This window comes from Orbicella faveolata, unplaced genomic scaffold (genome assembly GCF_042242905.1).
Source record: "Orbicella faveolata isolate gen_17 unplaced genomic scaffold, um_ofav_v1 contig_24, whole genome shotgun sequence".
In the NCBI taxonomy this organism is placed as follows: domain Eukaryota; kingdom Metazoa; phylum Cnidaria; class Anthozoa; order Scleractinia; family Merulinidae; genus Orbicella; species Orbicella faveolata.
The window spans coordinates 35,450,001-35,469,612 of record NW_028301552.1 but is presented as its reverse complement, the minus strand read 5'-3'; the positions used below and the strand labels follow the sequence as shown (position 1 = coordinate 35,469,612).

Below are 19,612 nucleotides of genomic sequence, written 5' to 3'. Positions count from 1 at the left end.
AATATTGTTGGCGATAACGTAAAGCGCTTTACTTCCATTTTGAGAGAAAATAAAGACGGAAGTTGTTAGTTTCCGGAGTGTTAAAATTTTTCCCTTTATCAACTTCCACGTATGACTTATGTTCAATATATTATTATATCAAGAGCGTGTCCTGATCACGTAACCATTTTGGCAAGAAATGGAAGAAACTATGGCAAATGTTCAAAGGAGTTTCCAGTAAATAATTTTTATACCCGTGTCTTGCTTGATCCGGAAATGGTTCTCCATCCTCCATGGCCAGTCTACGTGGAAAAGTTTCTAAAAATAAGCTCGGCCGAATGGTTCCTCATCCTCCACCGCTCGACTCCTGCACCGTACCGGAAGACAAGATTTCTATATCTTCCGGTATGGAACCTTCATAGGGAACAGCCTTAAAAGGCTGAAGGTTCCGAAAAGTTTTCGCAACCCAAATGCCGTTGCAAAAACTCAAACCTTATGATTACACCTGTTTAATTGACATATCTTAATATAAACAGAGGTTCTCTTCATACAAGAAGTTTCAGGCGTATGCAGCTCTCTGTTTTTAGATACAGATTAATTGAAAATGGCTTTGTAGGCCTGAAAAGTTTCCGGGACTACAGAGTCAAAAAAGTTAAATAAATAAATGAACACTATGATATTAAAATTATCAGCTTGTGGAGTCATGTAAAATAAACTGAATTTAATTACGAAAATAATGGAGGTTTCAATTTTCGGGACGATCGTCGATGAAAGAAAAGTAAAAAGAAAAAAAGAGAGTCACGTGCCAAGTATCCTTGTCGGGGGAGGTCACGGGTCTAGCACGAAATTGCGCGCTGAGAAGTGCCAAACATGGCGGGTATTTTCGTTGCCCGAAGATTGTTTCGTCCTCGGATTTGTCCTGTATTGTGCCGTCGAGTGTCGTCTTTCTTTACAGATGAATACACTCCACCTCAGCTTGATCATGTTACTCGCGACTGGGAGAAGCTATATCAACAAAGTATCCGCGATCCTGAGACGTTTTGGGGGCAACTTGGGGCGACGCGTTTGGCTTGGATGAAGCCGTTTGATTCAGTCATGGACGTGGATTTGGATAAAGGACAACACAAATGGTTTTTAGGAGGCAAACTCAATGTTTCTGGTAGGTATTTAGTTGATATCGTGTTGTTGTTTGCCAGGGGGACCAGGTTATATTTAGCTTTGAGAATTATTTAGAGAATTATTTAGAATTGAAGCTAGGGTGGGGAGGGTGTTCACATGTTTTTTTGTTTTTTTTCTGTTCTTTTTTTTTTTATCATCGACAGAGATGCACTTTAATACTGCTATATTGTCAACTTCTTCATATAATCCCTGGGATGGTATTTTCCCGGCAGGACTCCCATATGAAAAGTTTGGGGATGCTTGTTGTCTTGCATAGGGGTATAAATCAAGGATTCTGGTCTCACTTATATAAATGTGTACCGGCAAATAAAATTCTGGGGGTAGCCCAGCATTTTTGACTAGTCACTTCTTGCCACAGAAACCAGAGATAAGTACCAGTTTGATGGGCCACTTGGGTCGTATATGTTGTAGGTAATTTTTTTCTTCAGGTAAATTTGATTTTTACCTAGGTAATATTTTTTTAACTAGGTAATTTTAAAACGAATTTTTTTACCGGGATATTTTTAATCTGTTATGATGTTGTTCATTTTCACATAGAAGATCAACGGATATTGACAAAGCTGGAGTGCCGGTTAGCCAGATTTTACCCGTTAGCCCGTGTCGGTTAGGGGTGACACTATTTGGCGCAAAGACAGAATATCACTAGTTTGCTTGCGGTTTGCTTTCACTTCAGTTTGCTTGTGGTTAGCTTTTTTTAGGTAGTTTAGGCAATATTTAATATTATTGTTGTTCCGTCATTCCACCTTGAATGGGGTCACGTTTTGCATAAATTAAGTTTGGACCGAGGTGAGTCTGGGACCCAAAAAAGCAATAATTAGGAGAAAAAAAAGAAATTTTTTCAACTTGAGCTGTGTAGTCTAGTGGAGATCGAGATGGACATGTAATCTGAAGGTCTTGGGTTCAACACACGGTAGGTACTTGTAATTTCCTTCTTCCTTTGAAATTAATAATTAGATAGGAAAATAAGAAGAGGTAGGCGTAGAATAGGGAGATAGTGAAAGAGAAGAAGAAGTAGGTGGGAGCAGGGAGAGATGAAGAGAAGAGTAGGAAATGAGATTTTTCTCCTCCTTTTTACCTGGTTAAAAAAAAATACCTAGTTAAATAATAAATTTACCTAGTTAAAAAAAAATTACCTACTGAACATTTTTAACTGCAACATATACAGACATGTTCACTGGCAGGTTTTCTGATTTGAACACCCTCCCCCCCCCCCCCCTGATCTCTCTAGAAATTACAACTTTGGTTCATGCTTTCCTTTAAAAAAAATTGGCTTTTGGGAACCCTCTCTCCCTTTGAATTTCCAAGATTGTGGATACTTCCTGGAAATTCACATTAAGGGAGTCTTTTGTTTGCTTATTCTTATTACAGTACCTAAGAAACTGTAATTAATTCTGAAGGAAATGGTCTCCCACAAGTCTTTCTTAATCCTGGTGACCTTTAAATTACTAGAATTTTTCTACAGTGAGCAAAAATAATCATGCAACAAAAAAAATTTAGTGTAAATGCTTGGTTGATTTGCTTTGTTAACAGAAAAAAGAAATCTTGCTCCCTGTCAGTTGCTAGGTAAACTGGTGATTGTACCTTCAGAATGATAGGCGTTGATGAAAAAAAAATGGTTCTCTACTCTCATCACTAGACAGACAAAATAAAATACTGATGACAACGATGATCATGATGATGACAGTGACAATAACAATGACGACGATGAAGTAATGAAATTTAAAAATTAAACAAAAATCTTGTTTTCCATGCCCTTACAATGAACCAAATTAAATGCCAATCTAGTTCTAACTTCCTGATATCTCATTTTGTAGTAAACTGTGTTGATAGACACATGCAGGTTGATCCTGATCGTTGTGCCATTATATGGGAGAAAGACGAGCCAGGAGATGTCCAGAGAGTCAGCTACAGGTAATTACTTGCCTTATGCACCCAAACTTCAAGGGCCTTTTATTGACAAGACTGCAAGTTTGCTAGTTGTCAGACACTAGGTTTATACTAAATTCATATAAACATTTTTTTAAGCTCTTATGAGCTACTTGCTAATTTAGCTACTTACTGTTTTTCTAATATGTCTGACAGAGAGTTGTATGAAATGGTGAACAGGATGGCCAATGTCTTAAAGAGCCACGGAGTCAAGAAGGGAGATGTAGTGTGTATCTACATGCCCGTAAGTCCACTAGCTGTTGCCGCTATGCTGGCTTGTGCACGGATTGGTTCCCCTCACAGGTCAGTTGCAATTATCATTACTATTTTCTTAATAGAAATATGTAAAAAGGACATCATCTTTTCCTTTAGTTTGGCCATGAAAAAACAATTTCTAAACGTAGTGTTGTGAATAAAGATATTCATGTGCTTTGAATTAATTTTTGATTTTTAATAGTTAATTTTTATACGTATTTTAATCGTAGATGTATAGATGTTTTGCAATTAGTATTCATACTTTGTGCTATGTATTCTTAGTTATTTTATAATTACTCATAGATGTTTAGCACAGAGGACCACTAGTTTATCAGTTCACACTATCATGTGTCACCCTCTCTAAATAAAGTTTATTATCATTATTATTATTATCATTATCACTATCACTATCACTATCACTATCACTATCACTATCTCTATCATTGTCACTGTCACTATCACTATCATTATCATTATCTTTATCATTATTAATATTATTATTATTATAGTTAAAATAGCATAAAGGGTACAAAAAATCATTTTCCAACTTGCCCTTTGGTCAAACTGTAGTTAGGATATACTAGCCGGACAGTCATTTTTACCAGCCCTTTCTCTCCCTCTTCCCTCCCCCCCCCCCCCCCCCCAAGAAAAAAGCAAATCCCACTAACATGATTAATCAGTTGAAAGCTAAAATTTAAACAATAATTTGAAAGTAATTCCTTAATTTAAAATTTCTCAGCTTTTCCTCTGAAAGGTAATAAAATCCAGTAGCCTGGCTGCAAAATCTCGTAGCCTCAGGCTATCAAACACAACTTTCTTTGCATGCTGAACATCACCTTGAGTTGTGGTTACAAACCTGTAGAAATTTTATATGATTACCTCTGGCTAAGACCTTCAATAAAATTAATAGTTTATTTTTCCATTACAGTGTTGTGTTTGCTGGATTTAGTTCAGAAGCGCTTGCTAGTAGAATTAATGATGGTAAGGCATGGACCATTTGACTGTTGAGGCAGAGGGTGGGTGATTTAAAAATATATAATTATACATATCCTGCAAGCATACTTGTACCAAAAAAATAATTTGTGCAAATGGCCACTTGTGATAAAAATTTCATGCACATTCAGTGAGTTAAAAAAAGCATGTTACACATGAAAAAATATCATGCGTAACAATAATTTATTTCCTCTTTCATGGGTACAATTTTGACTCTGTGAATTATCTGCATGGAATAATTTACTTCACCCCTTACTCTTGCAAATAATTGAATGAATATTAATAAGATAATGAATAAATATAAGTTATTAATGTATCGGTGTGGTGCTCATTGTGTCTCGTTTTGTAGCAAATGCTGAAACAGTCATTACAGCAGACCAAGTGGTACGTGGTGGCAGAGTTGGAGAGTTAAAACAGATGGTTGACAAGGCTGTGGCTGCCAGTCCTTGTGTGAAGAGAGTTTTTGTGGTCAGCCGCACAGGCGCTGATGTTCCAATGGGAAAACTTGACATTCCTCTTGAAAAGGTAGCCTTCCATCTTTTAAAGTCAGTTATGTGCAGAAAATAGCTCTTAGGTTATAAGTTTTAGTTTGTTTATTTTAAGTTGGTGTTTGTTTATAATTTGTCCCAAGGAAATGAGCAAGCAGTCAACAGAATGTGAACCCGAGCAAATGGACAGTGAAGATATTTTGTTCTTGTTGTACACGTCTGGCAGTACAGGACAACCAAAGGGTGTGGTCCATACACAGGCAGGGTATCTACTTTATGCTAAGCTTACACACAAGGTATGTTTACAATGGACAGTTCTTGATTGTGATACTTTGTTACTTATGATCTGACTATTTTAAAGCCTTGTGCACATGCATGGGGCATGCAACTTTGCAAACAATAGTGAATACAGCTCTGCCGCAACAGCTAAATGTAATACTGCTGATGTGATGTGCAAGTTCTGATGTAACACTTACATAGAAACTAAGCTGGTAATGTTCGTCAGATCAAATGGGAGAGAGGAGCATATGTGGTGACATCTTGGAAAAAGTGCTATAGGAAAAAGTATTATAGGATCTGAGCAGCCTATGGAGGTTTTTGCTACTGTTTTGTTAATGCAATGTTTGTGTGATTTGTTTATAACCAACTGAAGCTATTTTAAAATGTCTTTTCAGTACGTGTTTGACTATCATCCAGGTGATATATTTGGTTGTGTGGCCGACATTGGTTGGATTACAGGGCACACATATGTGGTATATGGGCCACTATCTAATGGGGCTACCACAGTTCTGTTTGAGAGCACCCCGACTTACCCTGATCCAGGCCGCTACTGGGAAATGGTGGAAAGACTCAGGATAAATCAGTTCTATGGAGCGCCAACTGCGATAAGATTGTTGCTCAAATCAAGCAACTCGTATGTCACAAAGTACGACAGATCATCTTTAAAACTCTTAGGGACAGGTTGGTTGACCAATACTCAGTTTACAAATGAAATAATTAAAATTCATATTTGTATCTTTGTGTGAAATAAAGCCAGAACAAATATTATTAAGCTGAAACACTTAACCAAATACACTCTTTGGAGTTGGTACATTGTATATGTAAAGTCAAATGTGCACTAAAGGGTCACCTTTCTATGGCCATTTTTTTTTGGTCCCTGTGGATAGTCTACAATCATTTGGCGTGGTGCTCTTATTTTAACCTGTTAACAACAGCCACCTATCCACAACAGCAACAGCCATTGTAACAAACTCCAACTGCCAAAATAACCTCTTGGCAATGGCCAGTTAATCAACAACTGACAAACGGTGTATACAAAACCCCATGTTATTGTTAAAATCTGACCAAACTTGATGCGTACCATGCATCATTAGTCTCTGTTTCTGTTTTACTGATACATTTTGATGGCATACTGTATTTACATGCTAAAATAAGCTTAGGATTTTTTTTTTTTTTAAAAAGAAAGCTGCACCCCCTCAAAAACAGGTGTCATATTACTCCCCATAACAGCCACTTTCCTCTGTCCCCAAGGTGGCTATGATGAAAAGGTTCGAGTCACTGTATCAAAGTAATCACTATATACTTCCTTTGCCTCATAGAAAAAACAAGTTTTTGTAATGTAATAGTTAAGGAACTGAGTGACTGTGTTCTGACTGAAATATTTGTAGTGTTGAGAAAAGCAACTGTTAAAGTAGCTTAGGTTGCTTCTATATCTTTGTATGTTCAAATAATGTATGTTCAGACACAAAGTGTTGTGTTTACTTTATTCTGATGTGCAGTTGGTGAACCAATTAACGCTGAGGCATGGCACTGGTACCATGAGGTCGTTGGGGAGAAGCGATGTCCTATAGTGGACACATGGTGGCAGACAGGTGAAGCTAAGTACTTTTCTTGCAGTAATGATTATATTTATGAGGCTAATTATCAGAGTAAATTGTGATTATAAAATATACCCAATCCTACCTTTTTGGTACACTTTGGAGGCATGTAGTTGAGCCAAATACCCATGAAGAGACCAAATGAGCCAGATATGTTGGTACAATTGGGTACCATACCCAAATTCCACCAAGTGACCAAGATATCGTAGCCATATCAGGTCAGTGACTTGTTATCCCAGTATCAGGGCGCTAGCACTAGGCCGGCCTTCTGATTTGCTGATATTATTGTGAATTTGGGTACAGCAAGTAAAAATACCATGATCACCAATTGAAAGTAAATTGTAAAAACTGAATTATTTAGCATTGTTTTTGTTTTCTTTAAAAAAAGAAAAACAATTGTTTAAAACAATTTCTTAAGAAACAAAAAAAACCCATTGTTTAAAAACATTGGGTCAATCTGCTTTTATACAACCATGCAGGGCCATAACCAGAAAAAAATTATGGCTGAGGCAATGTCCATGGTTTAATTCTCTATCTAGGTATTTAGCAGTGTTTTACTTTCCTTCTTCAAAAAAGAAATAACAGAAACGAAATAAATGACTGAGGCAAGTGCCTTGGTTTTCTCATGCATGTGTTTTTTTGGTACCTCACTCCTTTATATAAACACCTACCATGGGAAATTGTTTCTTTGCACAGAATTTTCATGTACTTCAACATGTCTTTCCCTTGTTGTGAGCAGAGACCGGTGGGATCCTGCTGTCTCCAAGACCTGCACCAGATGATTCCGCCCTCAAGCCTGAGTTTCCTGCGAGGCCCTTCTTTGGAGTAGAACCAGTTATTTTGGATGATAAGGTTACTGCAGATAGCCTGTTTTTGCTTTTGTGCACGTGTTTGTTGCTTACATTTTATAGTTGAGCGCCTCTATGGGCCCTGGGTACAAGAACTCCCACATAAAAAGGACAGGGGTGCTAGCCATACCCTCTAGGGGTTAAAAATGCAGCTTGGTACCTCTTAGGGTGTTCAGCCTGAAAAGGTCCACAGCAGGAGCTTTTGGGGTACCCTTTCGGGTATTGAGCCAAAAAAATTGACAGGAGATAATGGGTACTTACCATTTACATGGGAAAACCGGAAATTCCAGTTAGAAAATCAAATGGTTTGGGCCATTCCGTTTGGGAAGCTTCAGAAAATATGGGCTGTGATTTGAGGTGATGCTATTTTTCTGCTCTTTTAAGTCTCTCTAGCTGATGTGGATATACTTTATAGCGATTCCTTCTCCCGCAACGTGGCATTCACTTGTTTAATGTTTATGCCTGAAATTTCCAACTGGATGGTTTTTGTAAATGGTAAGCACCCAGTGTTTTGTTTTAGAATTGGTACCTCTTAGGGGTGAAAAAAATTTCCAGCCACGCTCACAAAACAGGATCTCGGCACCTCATAGGGTGTTTTTTTTTTCAAAATTTCTGACGAGCACCCCTGTCCTTTTTATATGGAAGTCCCCGCCAGGCAGGATTTTAACCAGGATTCCGTGAGTAGCCATCCACTAATAAATATGGGGCCGGAGACCCCATCCCGTTAGGGGGTCTGGTGGCATGTCCCCCCCCCCCCTCCCCAGAAGAAAATTGAAAAAGAATTGTAGCGTTTTAGTTGCGTTTTCCTTAATTTTCAGCCGATAAATGTATTGATCGGACTTAAATGATCATGAGTCAAACAAACGTCAAACCTAAAATAGATTGAAAGTGAGCTACGCAGGCTACCCATAGAGAAGCTCATACTCGCTTATGAACTGTTTCAGGGTCGAGAGCAGATTGGAAACGACGTGAAAGGAGCCTTATGTATCCGTACATCCATTCCCAGCATGTCCCGCACTATATATGGACATCATCAACGCTTTTTAGATACCTACTACAATCCTTTCAAAGGTGTGGTTCCTCTTTTTTCGTGACCTTGCTCAACCTTGGTTCCTTTTTGCACTTGGCCTCTCTCCTCCGCAGAGGCTCAAAACGTTCGTTATATTATGCGCTTTTGATCATTATATGTTAAAAAGCGCAATATAAATTAATAAATTGTTAAATTATTATTATTATGGAAAGCCGCTGTGCGAGGTGAGTGCAGGCGCAAATTTTAACTCATATCGTTCAGCGGACAATCCCTACCCGGAAAAACCCTTTGAGCCTCTGCGGGGAAGGGGGGTGGGGAACACTGTGTGAATTTTTTTCCGCGCGCGTTGTACAGATTGTTTTGCGGGTTGAATGTTTTCCCGTGCTTGACAAACGTTGCGTGTTTCTTCTCGGCTTCTAACTGGCTCCTTGGTTTTCTCTCTGTCTGTAGGTTTTTATTTTACTGGCGACGGAGCCTTGCGCGACAAGGACGGAGACTATAGAATCACGGGAAGGATGGATGACGTCATCAATGTTAGCGGCAAACGGTTGGGAACGGCAGAAATCGAGGATGCCATGGTAACGAGTCAAGGGTTCTTTTAACTCGACCAGATAATTCAAAGTTGTCAGGTTTTGATTAGATTCAAAGATAATACCGCAAAGAACCAAATGCCATTGTTTTCTTGACTGGCTAGACCCACTAAGGAATTGACAGCCGTTTTATTTTATGAGGTTGTATAAACTGAATCATAAATTTAGTCCACTTCATCCCTCTTTCCTTTACTTTCCTGGTCTACTTTGCCTTCTCTTTCCTCCATTTTTCCCTCCCCGAACAGTTTTCGGAAACAAAAGCAATTATTGGTTCCTCTTTACAGCTAAACGTTTCTGAGGCTATTTATCCATTCAAAAAAAACATCACAAACCCTTCGGAGCTTGACTCGTCAACTAATAAGTTAGTCAACATAAATATACATCATGATTATAACGTATAGGCTCAACCGTTCAATGTAGTATTCCAGCAAAATTAAAACCGCAACGTTCATCAAAATTGGGGAAATGAATCCATTGAGAATCACAGCCCTGAGATTTTTGCACTCGATTTTAAATCATTTTAAAAGTGTTTTGCATTTATTTTGTTTATTTTTCCACCGGCCCAGGACAACCACCAATCAGTGGCAGAAACAGCTGTCGTTGGGTTCCCGCATCCAGTAAAAGGAGAAGGTCAGTTTATAAGACTTTTTTCAGTTTGTTTTAATAGTGACTTAGGCAATTGCACAGAAGACCTGAAACGAAAATGTCTGAGGTTTCTATGGGATTCTAGCTCAAGAGCTCCACGTCAGCGGTGAGAGGGAAATTACGAGAACTTATATGAAAGGACGTAACTGCACGTGTTTGGGAGTTTGGTTGCTGAGCGAAGTAGTGTTAAGAGACAACATAACGCTCTAATGGTTGGTATCTGTGCCAGCTCTCCCGCATTATCCGGGTTGTTTACCATTTACCCCAACATTCCGGAAATTTTGGTCAGAATTTAAATGGTAGGACAATTTTGGCCCGACCGACCGGAAAATTTCCGAAATAAACGGAACGTCTTGAAAGGAAGTCCAAAATTTCCAACCGGAATATCGGAAGGGAAAATGTGCTTACCATTTGCAATTCTTCATCGCCAGCTTGGAATTATGATCGGGTAGAATACCTCCAAGGCTCTCTCAGTAAATTGGGGTTTTTTAGGTATATGGTAAATGGACAGTCCGAACAGAACTTACCATCGGGCATTTTTGTTCACAATTTGCACAACCCGTTGACGAACCGTTTTCGTATCAATGGTAAATAACCAACAACATAACGCTCGAAGGGCTGGCATCTATGTCAGATCTCCCAGGTTATCTGGGGCGGTCGTCCCGAATCGACGGAACACAACTGTGTGCTGCGTTTTTTTGAGGGGGGAGGGGGGACGGGGGACGGGGGGGGGATGGGGGGTTGGGAAGAGGCAAAATCTGCAATCTCCCGGATTTCGCCGGATTCTTTTAGAAGAGTTTAGTTCTTTATTGAACGAGCCTGTATGTTTTCATGATTTCTTAGGTATTTATGCCTATGCAACTTTGAAAGATGACGCAACAATATCTGCAGAGGACTTAAGAAAGGATCTTAAGGACATTGTTCGTCAGAAGATAGGCTCCTTTGCTGTTCCAGAAGTCATTCAGGTGATTCTCTTTGGAAATTAAAATCTGACGGTTATGTATAGGAGGTATTTGATTATTTCCGTAAACTGACACGAACATTTGGAACACAGAGAGCAGATTTGCGTCAAGCAATTTCCATTTTCGCGTTGGATGACGACGAAATTCCTTTTTGCAGTTTTCGTGCTCTCGGAAACGTTTGAAATGCGTGTTAATACGTGTTTCTTCTGGTTGAATTAGTGGAAGGCACTGTTGGCGATCTTAGCAAACGTGAGCACTGGCTTTTTCTCCAACCAATCATGTTAAAAACCAAAGCCAGTCGTGTCTTTGTTAACGCGTCGTTAACGCGTGTTTTCCCGCGCTTTTTTGTCCCGGATTCTGATTGGCCAAGTGTGTTTGAATAAACCAAGGCAAGAGATGTTTCCTTCTCGTTCTGAGGTTACAACAGTTATCGTGCAGAGACTCATTAACCACACAAGACTTCTGAGGACTGCTCATTTGATTCTCCTGGTATATCAAAGATTTGCGTTTGTTTCAGTATACCAACCTTTCTAAATGTGTTTCATTTTCTTTTTTTTTTCCTTAGGTCGTGTCCGGTCTTCCTAAAACCCGGTCAGGAAAGATAATGCGACGCATTTTAAGGAAGGTTGCCCAAGACAAGCCAGACGAGTTAGGTGACGTTTCCACGCTAGCGGATCCCTCAGTCGTGGAAGAGATTGTACGACAACACCTTGAGCTTATGCAGAAAGTTAGATCGAAACACGAGTAGGCTGGAATCCAGTCCTTCCTTTTCCAAGGAACCGTTGAGAATACTGGCGGAAAGGGGGACTGGTGGACAGACCTGGGAAAACTGACACTTCAGTCTGTGTACTTTTTAGCGTAAATTACATTTACACTGAAGAACAAACTACACTAGAGTTAATGACGCTAAATGATTCTTGCAAGGTTAAAAATATGAGTTTAATATCGAACGAGACATTTCAAAGAGTTTTGAAACGTTCTGAGACGAAACGTCTAGAGATTTCTAATGTATTATGTATAGCGTCCTCTTTCTGTCACACTTGCCTGTGTTCTATGTAAAATAAGTATCATGAGAATTTTCTGCTATAACATAACATTGAATTATTTCCGATTAAAAATTATAGGTAATAGTGTAAATAAATTTTACGTCTAGAGTTTTTTTCCCAAAATAACGAAACCGGCCATTTCCAGGGACAGTTCACTAGTAAATAACACGACTTATCTAACAAACATGATCGATGAATTTACCCGCATAACGAACATTAGATTTCTGTCCATTAAGCGACTTCTTCAAGTTTATACGGAGGCCGCGCGAGTGAAGCAAGCAAGATTTTTAGTAGGCTCGATTTCGGCCGCTCTCTCAAGTCTGGTCTTCGTCCTTCCCGAACAGCGGCTGGTAATCGAGCCTTGACTCGAGCCCAAATTTTTAGCCTTAAGCAGTATATGTAGAACAGGAGGTCACGTCCAATCACAGATCTACGCTATTTGTCAACAGCCTTGTGTTGATTTCTTACCTGGTATAAACTTAAACTGTGCGATTACATTTTCGGGAAAATTAAATTTTTACCAGTGAGGGTCCGACGGTATGAGCTGCTGTGGAAAGCTTAGTCGTTTTCACAGTATTTCTTTAGTTAGGGAGATTAGAAAACTAACATCTATATATTTGTTTGTCTAGAACATTGAAAGAATAAATGCAATAAACAACTATTTATCCATATGGTTCTCTGTTCGCTTGAATGACCAGGCCATGCTGCACACATTTCCTGAGCCGAACAAGCGCAGTTTGCTGGGACTTTTAGTCGAAGTTAGCGCCACTGGAAAGAATTTCTCAAAGTCCTTCTCTGAGCTCTCCTCGCAAGTGTGCTCCTCTTAGGAGTGACATAAAGTAAAGGGTGGCACTAAAATACGTACAAAAGTCCAGCTTGTTTGTTGAAGAAAAGTTCTCACTGTCTTTCACTCTTGTTTTAAAGTAAGGACGCACCCATACTCGATGCACTGGGACTGTTCGGAAACGATCGCTCAACTAAAAACATAAGTATAAGGAAACTCTGAACGAAATGACGTCCTAACTTCCTTGCATTTCGAAAGACATCACTCCTTCACTTGACGAGAACCAAGTAGCTGTGACAAAAGAAAAACCATCTCCGATAATTTAATGAGTCACGGTTTTCGTCGCCAAAGTTCCTAAGCAACATAACCTATGCTCAATACATCATATTAGCACATGATTGTTTTTCAAACAAATCGTGAGTACTCGCGCTAGTTTTCGATTGGCCAATAAGAACTGGGAATTGCTCAAGCTCTTCAAGGAATATTTGTCACAAACAGCACGTTTCCCCGACGACTGCAGTCAGACTTTCTTCTTTTTGCCTGAGGGTGGTTTAGTCACCGAGTCCCCACTCGCTGTTCTTTTCGTCGCCTGGTGCGAGTTAAGAGGTCCACGTGCTACATTAGTGCCCAAGCTCCCGGCCACACTGGCACCGTTAGGGACTGGCTCCGCAGCAGCTAAGGGGTCTGCTGAAAGTTCTTCCTTCGACTCGGTCTCTTCACCAGTTTTGTCTCCATTCTTCTTGACTTGGCCTAAAAGTTGACAAAGACACAGAACTTGGAGCCAGAACTAAAATAAACAATCGCAAACAAACTGCACAATGACCCAATCAGAATCAGAGTTACTAATTTCAGTTTCATATCAGATTGAAAAGTGTAAAACTGCTCACATTTTGTCTCATGTTCTATTAATAAAATTAAGCCTCAACTACTAGCGACGGATTCGGAGACAGAGTCGCGTTCGGAGTGGTAACAATGCTTATGATACCTGTCTCGCTGGGTACGCTTATGTACGCTTATGGTGAAAATCGAATATCGGAGTCCTGTTCAACGGAATCGGTGTCAGAAGAATCGGAACGTTTCCATCTCCTTTCCATTCCGCTTACGACTTCGTCGCTTCTGATCCCGTAAAAGCTAAATTCGAGTCGGAAGCAGAAGCGGAAGAACCTGCCAATTACGATGCCTGGAATCGAGCATTCTGATTGGTTTATTCTTTGACTTCTGTTTGCGACTCCGATAATTTAGTTGTTACTGGATCATAAGCGACGGAGTCATAAGCAGAATCGGTGTTCTGCTTCTGACTCCATCGTTTTATTTTCACGACTTCCATCTAATTACGCCTCCGACTCAGACTCCATTGCTAGAGTGAACCAGTCTTATGCGCACTGCGTGGTCTGTGCCAGAGGTTACTGAATACAGTGGGCTGTATAGGAAGGCTTCTCCCAACAAGGGAAACTTGTAAAGACAAGCCATATAATGTGTGAAAGAGTAGCGATTTTAAGTATATCAAAGGGTCGTAAAAATAGTTGTTGAACTGAAACTTGGAAATTTTAAAGTGTTCAAGAATTCGTAACAAACAAATAAGATGGGGCATCAGTGAATTTCGGGATGAATAATTCATCAAATTCTAAATGAATAATTCATTCAAATTTTGGTGGAAACAGTCACTGTTTCCACCAAAATTTGTAGACTTCAGCATTGTCTTGAAAAGACTGCCATTAATAACCTAAGCTTACTGAATTCTCTGGTATTTTGCAGCTATGTTTTGGAGTTGTCGGGCTCCCTCAAGGGGGTAGCAAGTGTTCCCACCCATACAAGCCGAACGAAACAGGGCCCCATGAAAGAGCTTTTCCAAAATCGGGTAACGCAAAAAGTGGGGGAGAGCAGTGTGGGTTTCATTCCACTCATTCAGGAACACTTGCTGCGCAGGTTATCAACGGGGATGATAACTGTACAGGTGACGGGATGGTTGTAAGGCGGGGTTCCACTGTAATCAGTAAGCAAACAAGACTGTTATCAACAAGTTTACCTGTGGTTGTCTGACCTTGAAGAAACTGAGGTGGAAACTTCCTGGACAGCTCACCAAGAAGCATGTGAACACCCTCTCTCTGAAACAGTGAGCTCGGCTCTTTATTAGGATCCTTCGATGACTTGGTTTTTTCATTGTTACTGCTTTTGGCAGCTAAAGAAAGAAGTGAAAAATAATAACCAAAGGGAGGAGCTTGCTTATCTTAGGTTTGGTAGTATGAAGCAATTGAATGTACTTTGCTACTCCCCCTAGATGGGGTACTAATCCATGACAGGTCCCCCCTCCCCCCTTCCCCGCTTTCCTCACAAGATTGTATCATATTTGCCTTGACAATTCACTGGTACTCATTTATAAACATGGGTGGAGAGAAGCACAGTGTATTACTCAGCTCATAAACCCATAATGAAGAAGATATGAACAAATCACAAGGTGCATGCACAAATGACATAACCAGTATCTGGTTTCTGACACCTCAAACAACTGCAGGCCTTATTCTATTACTGAATATGCTACTCACTGTTCAAAAGTTTCTGTTTTTTGTCTTTGAACTCCCACCAATAACCTTTTGATGGATGGTATCTTGAGTATGATGAAGCTGTTTAGAACAACACAGTGATTATTTTTCAAAGCCAAACTTCAATAAAATGAGTAGCAGTTATTACAGTTATCAGCGGTTTGACATATAAATGAGGCAATGAGGGGTCAATTCTGCTTTGTAATGACTCATTCGCCTCATTTGTATGCCTCTTTAAACTACAGAATATTTGACTGCAGACTCAGCTGTAGTAACAGCTATTGATAAACATCATAAAGCATTATATTAATAAAACCAAAGAAGACTTTTTTACTTCAGAATTTACGATAAATTTTGAAGTAACTTTATTAAAAGTTCACATTTGTTCTTAGCTTCACTTGAAAGATTTACATTCTACAAGCAGCTGGAAGTAAATAAGAGCAGGGTACATACAAAGTCTGTCTTAAGGCCCTAAATGATTTACCCAGCTGTCTTGTAGCTCCAATTTCCAACACAAGTGACTACACATAGAGAGATCCATGCAGTGTCTCTGACTGGGTCGGCTGTTGCCATAGTTAGTACTATGTTTTTATCGAGCAGCAAATTTTGTGCACAACTAATCAAGACAGATCCATACAATACATAGATCTTGGCAGAACTAATAATAGTATTGTTCTCAAATTCAATCTCACATTTCCCAGGACCAAGGAGAGAATTAAACACATGAAAGAGACTCTCTCTGTGATATTTCAAATGAGATAAATTTAACACACCTTCATCAAAAGCAGCTTGTATGTGGTGCAAGGCTGAATGCTAACAAAACAATTGACAATAGAAACATTTAGAACCATCCAAGTCACCTAATGTATACTTTGTTAATATACTCATGCCTTAACAGCGTTGTGTTAACATTAGACATCTTTTATGACTGACTTATAACCCAATTATAACTGGAAAGTGTCCACATCTGCCAATGACAGTCATAAATAATATTGTGATCCAATAAAAATTACTTCAAGAAAGCTTCAGTAGTGTGAGAAAACCTAAGCATTTTATATATTATTCCTTTTAAAATAACAAAATGGAAGCAAATCAGCTCAGAACTAGCTTATAGAAAATTGAAGCATACAACTATAGGGAAACAAGAACATGCAAATGAATGCATTGACTGAACACCCCAGGGGGGGGGGGGTACTCCCTATAATGGCCTAGCTATCCGGGAAGGCCCCGCCCAGAAGGGGTAACTTTTTCAGGTGTTAGGTATACAAATGGGTAGTGACTTCAAAAGTCAAGGTATATGAAAGGGCAGGGAAATCTGTCAGTAAATTCTAACCTGAACGTGACCTGAATATGAAATACTTGTTTCTTTGGTTAACATCTCTTGTGGTTATGCTTGATATCCTCAAGTAATTTTGTTCATAAACTTCATTCAAAGGGTTTAGAAAAGGGATGCAGTGTTCTTAAGAAGGTATGTGAAAGGGCTACCTTTTCTGTCAAAATGGTATACAAAAGAGTCAGGGATTGGATCTTGGGATGGAGCCTCCCCGTATAAAACTGAACCCTAACAACAGGAATAATTACCTCAGTTGCATTTCAAAGATCAAATATTACTGATTATAAAAACTGTTTTCTCTATTATAGCCTCCTATGCAGATGCTCTTTGGGCTCGTCACGCAATCCTCCTCTGTAATGGAAGGATTGCATGACGAGCCATAAGGATGTCTGCACAGGAGGCCATGGCTTCAGTTACTAACCAATCTTGAATTAATGACAGAGCAAAGATCAGGTGCTTGGTATACCACTCCTGCCAACATATAGTAATCTGCAAGTGGCGTGACTGCACACAGACATTAAATTAAAGGAAATAGAAGATTAGAGTCAAAGATACCAATACAGTAGAACCCCGCCTTACGGTCACCCCATTAATATGGTCACCTCGTTATTACGTCCACTTCATTCTGGCCCAAACAAAAGCTAGTCATTTTCTTATCTAAAGAACCCCTTTAATGCAGCCACCCCGTTAATACAGCAAGATTTTTGTGGCCCATTAGTGACCGGATTAACAGGGTTCTACTGTATGTATATACATAACCATACAAATATCAATTAAATCTGTACTGTGCTAGGTTTAGAATTTTTAATATTACATGCAAAGTACTTGTTATAAGAATAAACAAAATAACACAAAACTGTCACAATACTCATCCGTTAGTCCCAAAACATTTATTTTTCTCTACCTTGCGTTGGCGAAATTCTATGCTGCTTTCTGATGACATAGAGGATTGGATCTTGAACATGGAGAACTTCATACTCGATACCTGTCATAGTCCTAGAAGAAATCAAAACAAGGTATCCCCTAAGCAGTATCACATGACCGTATCACAAGCTCAAGTTTAGAGCTCATAGAGGTCACATGATTTTTAAGTTGACCGCTGACCAAGTGCTGATTTTTTGATTGGATCACGGGCTCATGCCAGGTTAACTCGTTGTAAACAGGGCTAATCAGGGCTAGGTTGTTTGGAAACCGGTTAACACTAACCCAGGATTAAGAGTTAAGCAAAGTTTAAATTTTTCTTGTATACAAATGTTTTTCACTGCTTTTGTTTTGTGTAGTTTGAAATTATTAACTTAAAACAGAAGGCCAAACAATAGAAACAGAATCCTCACCTCAAAATTACAAAACAGAAATAAAATTCTCGCTTATCCTGCGTTAGCTTAATCAAGCTTTACACATCGCAGCCCATGAGCTCCGCTTTTAGGCTTGGCAAAATCTATTCTCAGTTTTCACCAGTCATGTGATCAAAACTAAAAATCGTAACCATTCAATAAATAAATTCAAGAATCTGGAATATGATAGATGATTGCTATATAAACAACCTCGCCAAGAATCAGGTTTCTGCTGTTTTTCATTCGCCCGTTATTCGCAGAAGCGTGTCATCCAAATTTATAGAGCTTTGTATGGAGACGCCATGTTTGTGCCCTTCGGAGGGGCACATACATGGCGACCGTAAAATAACAAAAACATCCGTCATTGAGTTTTGCTATTGAAACGAAAATTTTTACTCTAGTTCTCCGACACATTGAAATAAATGCTTCTTCTAGTGCAAGCACCGTTTATTTAACAAAAACTAAAGCGATAACTCGTCTTTTGACCTACGCGACAGTCTTTTCTGGCCGCCATTTTCATGTCACGCAACGCAAAAGCTTGGAGTGCTCTGTTACAAAAAGAAGAACTCTGTCGAGCTAAAACATTGTCAAACGTCACGTTCCTACAGGGTCTTTTATCTGATGAAACTAAAACCTCAAAAGGAAGGATAATTTCTAATTTTGGAATATGACTACGTCACATGAAAACCAAGAATATGTTACAATTTCCATCATCCTGCTGTTCACTCACAGAAGGAAGTCGCGAATAGAGCGAGTCTCAGAAAATTGTGTTCATGATTAGTTGGGGCCACATGAAAATCTTGCCTTCGGTTTCGTCTTTCCATGCTCCTTTTAAAACTTACTGTAAAGTTGATGGGTCAAGCCGCTGCATTTTGACGACTTCGTTGTTGCATGTGCGATCATAAAACGGATTAGTTCTTTGTGAAAAGTACTCCAAAACATTTCCAGGATTAAGGATCGGAATCCAGGCGCTATCATGCCACGAAAGTCCTAACTGATTTTCCGATGGCTCGGCCGCCATCTTGATATTCTTCGAGCATGCAGCCGAGAGGGGCTTGGGTACGTATCTTACCCAGTGTCACTCACAGGACTTCGGCGCGCCCGAACAGTGGCTGGTAATCGAGCCTACCTGATAATCAAAATAACACGACACACACTTAAAGTCTGTAATCTGCAGTCTGCATTTTACCATTTGTCTGCAGTTTTCGTATTGCATTGACCATTTTTTTTTAGAGCAGGGGCTCAACAGCAACACTCTATTCCCGGGTCCACTGATTATACTTTCATAGTGTGCAGTCAACACCCAGTGGCTGGACGTAGTCTATATGAAGCCTATGCATAGCGACGTTTTCTCATTTTTCCGAAGTTTCGGAGGAACATTTGGAAACAAATGGATGATTCAATTCCAGAAAAGACGAAAAAATGACATTCACGATTGCTCTTGACTTTAAAAACTCGAAACTGTTGAACAAACTCAGGGCGTAGTTAGCCTTTAGCCTTTAAGCGCAGGCTGAGGTATATGAATACTTGACAAGGTAGCTTCCTAGCCTTGACTAGCTCGCACCAAACTCATTAACCCAACTGGGAGCCTGTTCGCAGGTTAGTAGCCTCCCCCTCCTCCCGCCACCACCCCACGCCTCGCGCGCTTTTTCTTTCAGGAGCGTTGAAAAATAGAGAGGATATGAACAGCCTTGCTGTTTTATTTAAAATTGCACATTCCTGGTAAGAGTCAACAATTTGGGAGTTTTCTCATCATCAGTGTGTTACAAGACACATGTAACAAGGGACGAAACTGAAGGAGAC

General features: G+C 39.6%; 2 protein-coding genes across 3 annotated transcripts; one reads left to right on the top strand and one right to left on the bottom strand.

The window, feature by feature from the left end:
* The first annotated feature begins 794 nt into the window (after window positions 1-794).
* LOC110056693 (acetyl-coenzyme A synthetase 2-like, mitochondrial) lies at window positions 795-12,487 on the top strand. The gene is made up of 14 exons (XM_089292646.1): window positions 795-1,138; window positions 2,973-3,069; window positions 3,241-3,387; window positions 4,268-4,320; window positions 4,682-4,857; window positions 4,964-5,116; window positions 5,495-5,780; window positions 6,599-6,691; window positions 7,437-7,549; window positions 8,490-8,616; window positions 9,026-9,153; window positions 9,732-9,795; window positions 10,654-10,775; window positions 11,338-12,487. Exons 1-14 carry the CDS (start codon window positions 850-852, stop codon window positions 11,518-11,520), a joined length of 2,031 nt encoding a protein of 676 aa, XP_089148772.1. The 5' UTR covers window positions 795-849; the 3' UTR covers window positions 11,521-12,487.
* Window positions 11,687-18,863, bottom strand: LOC110056694 (mediator of RNA polymerase II transcription subunit 6-like). 2 transcript variants are annotated; one of them, XM_020763209.2, is made up of 7 exons: window positions 18,652-18,863; window positions 17,380-17,471; window positions 16,897-16,979; window positions 15,916-15,955; window positions 15,146-15,223; window positions 14,644-14,781; window positions 11,687-13,352 (listed from the first exon to the last, which is right to left on the bottom strand). In XM_020763209.2, the coding sequence occupies exons 1-7, from the start codon at window positions 18,828-18,830 to the stop codon at window positions 13,123-13,125; spliced, it is 840 nt and encodes a 279-aa protein (XP_020618868.2). In that variant the 5' UTR covers window positions 18,831-18,863; the 3' UTR covers window positions 11,687-13,122. The 2 variants fall into 2 exon arrangements, with proteins under 2 accessions (XP_020618868.2, XP_020618867.2); XM_020763208.2 differs by having other exon boundaries at window positions 14,629-14,781; window positions 18,652-18,862.
* Window positions 18,864-19,612: the final 749 nt, after the last annotated feature.

What these genes read in the sequence shown, in the direction of transcription:
- LOC110056693 (XM_089292646.1), top strand. Translation starts at nt 850, where the DNA reads ATGGCGGGTATTTTCGTTGCCCGAAGATTGTTTCGTCCTCGGATTTGT. An exon ending in CAGTTATTTTGGATGATAAG is followed by an intron (nt 7,550 to 8,489) that starts GTTACTGCAGAT and finishes GAACTGTTTCAG; the next exon opens with GGTCGAGAGCAGATTGGAAA. An exon ending in CAGAAATCGAGGATGCCATG is followed by an intron (nt 9,154 to 9,731) that starts GTAACGAGTCAA and finishes CCACCGGCCCAG; the next exon opens with GACAACCACCAATCAGTGGC.
- LOC110056694 (XM_020763208.2), bottom strand. Translation starts at nt 18,830, where the DNA reads ATGGCGGCCGAGCCATCGGAAAATCAGTTAGGACTTTCGTGGCATGAT. An exon ending in CTGTCATTAATTCAAGATTG is followed by an intron (nt 15,956 to 16,896) that starts GTTAGTAACTGA and finishes TTGTTTTGTTAG; the next exon opens with CATTCAGCCTTGCACCACAT. An exon ending in TCAAGGTCAGACAACCACAG is followed by an intron (nt 13,353 to 14,628) that starts GTAAACTTGTTG and finishes GTCAACTTTTAG; the next exon opens with GCCAAGTCAAGAAGAATGGA.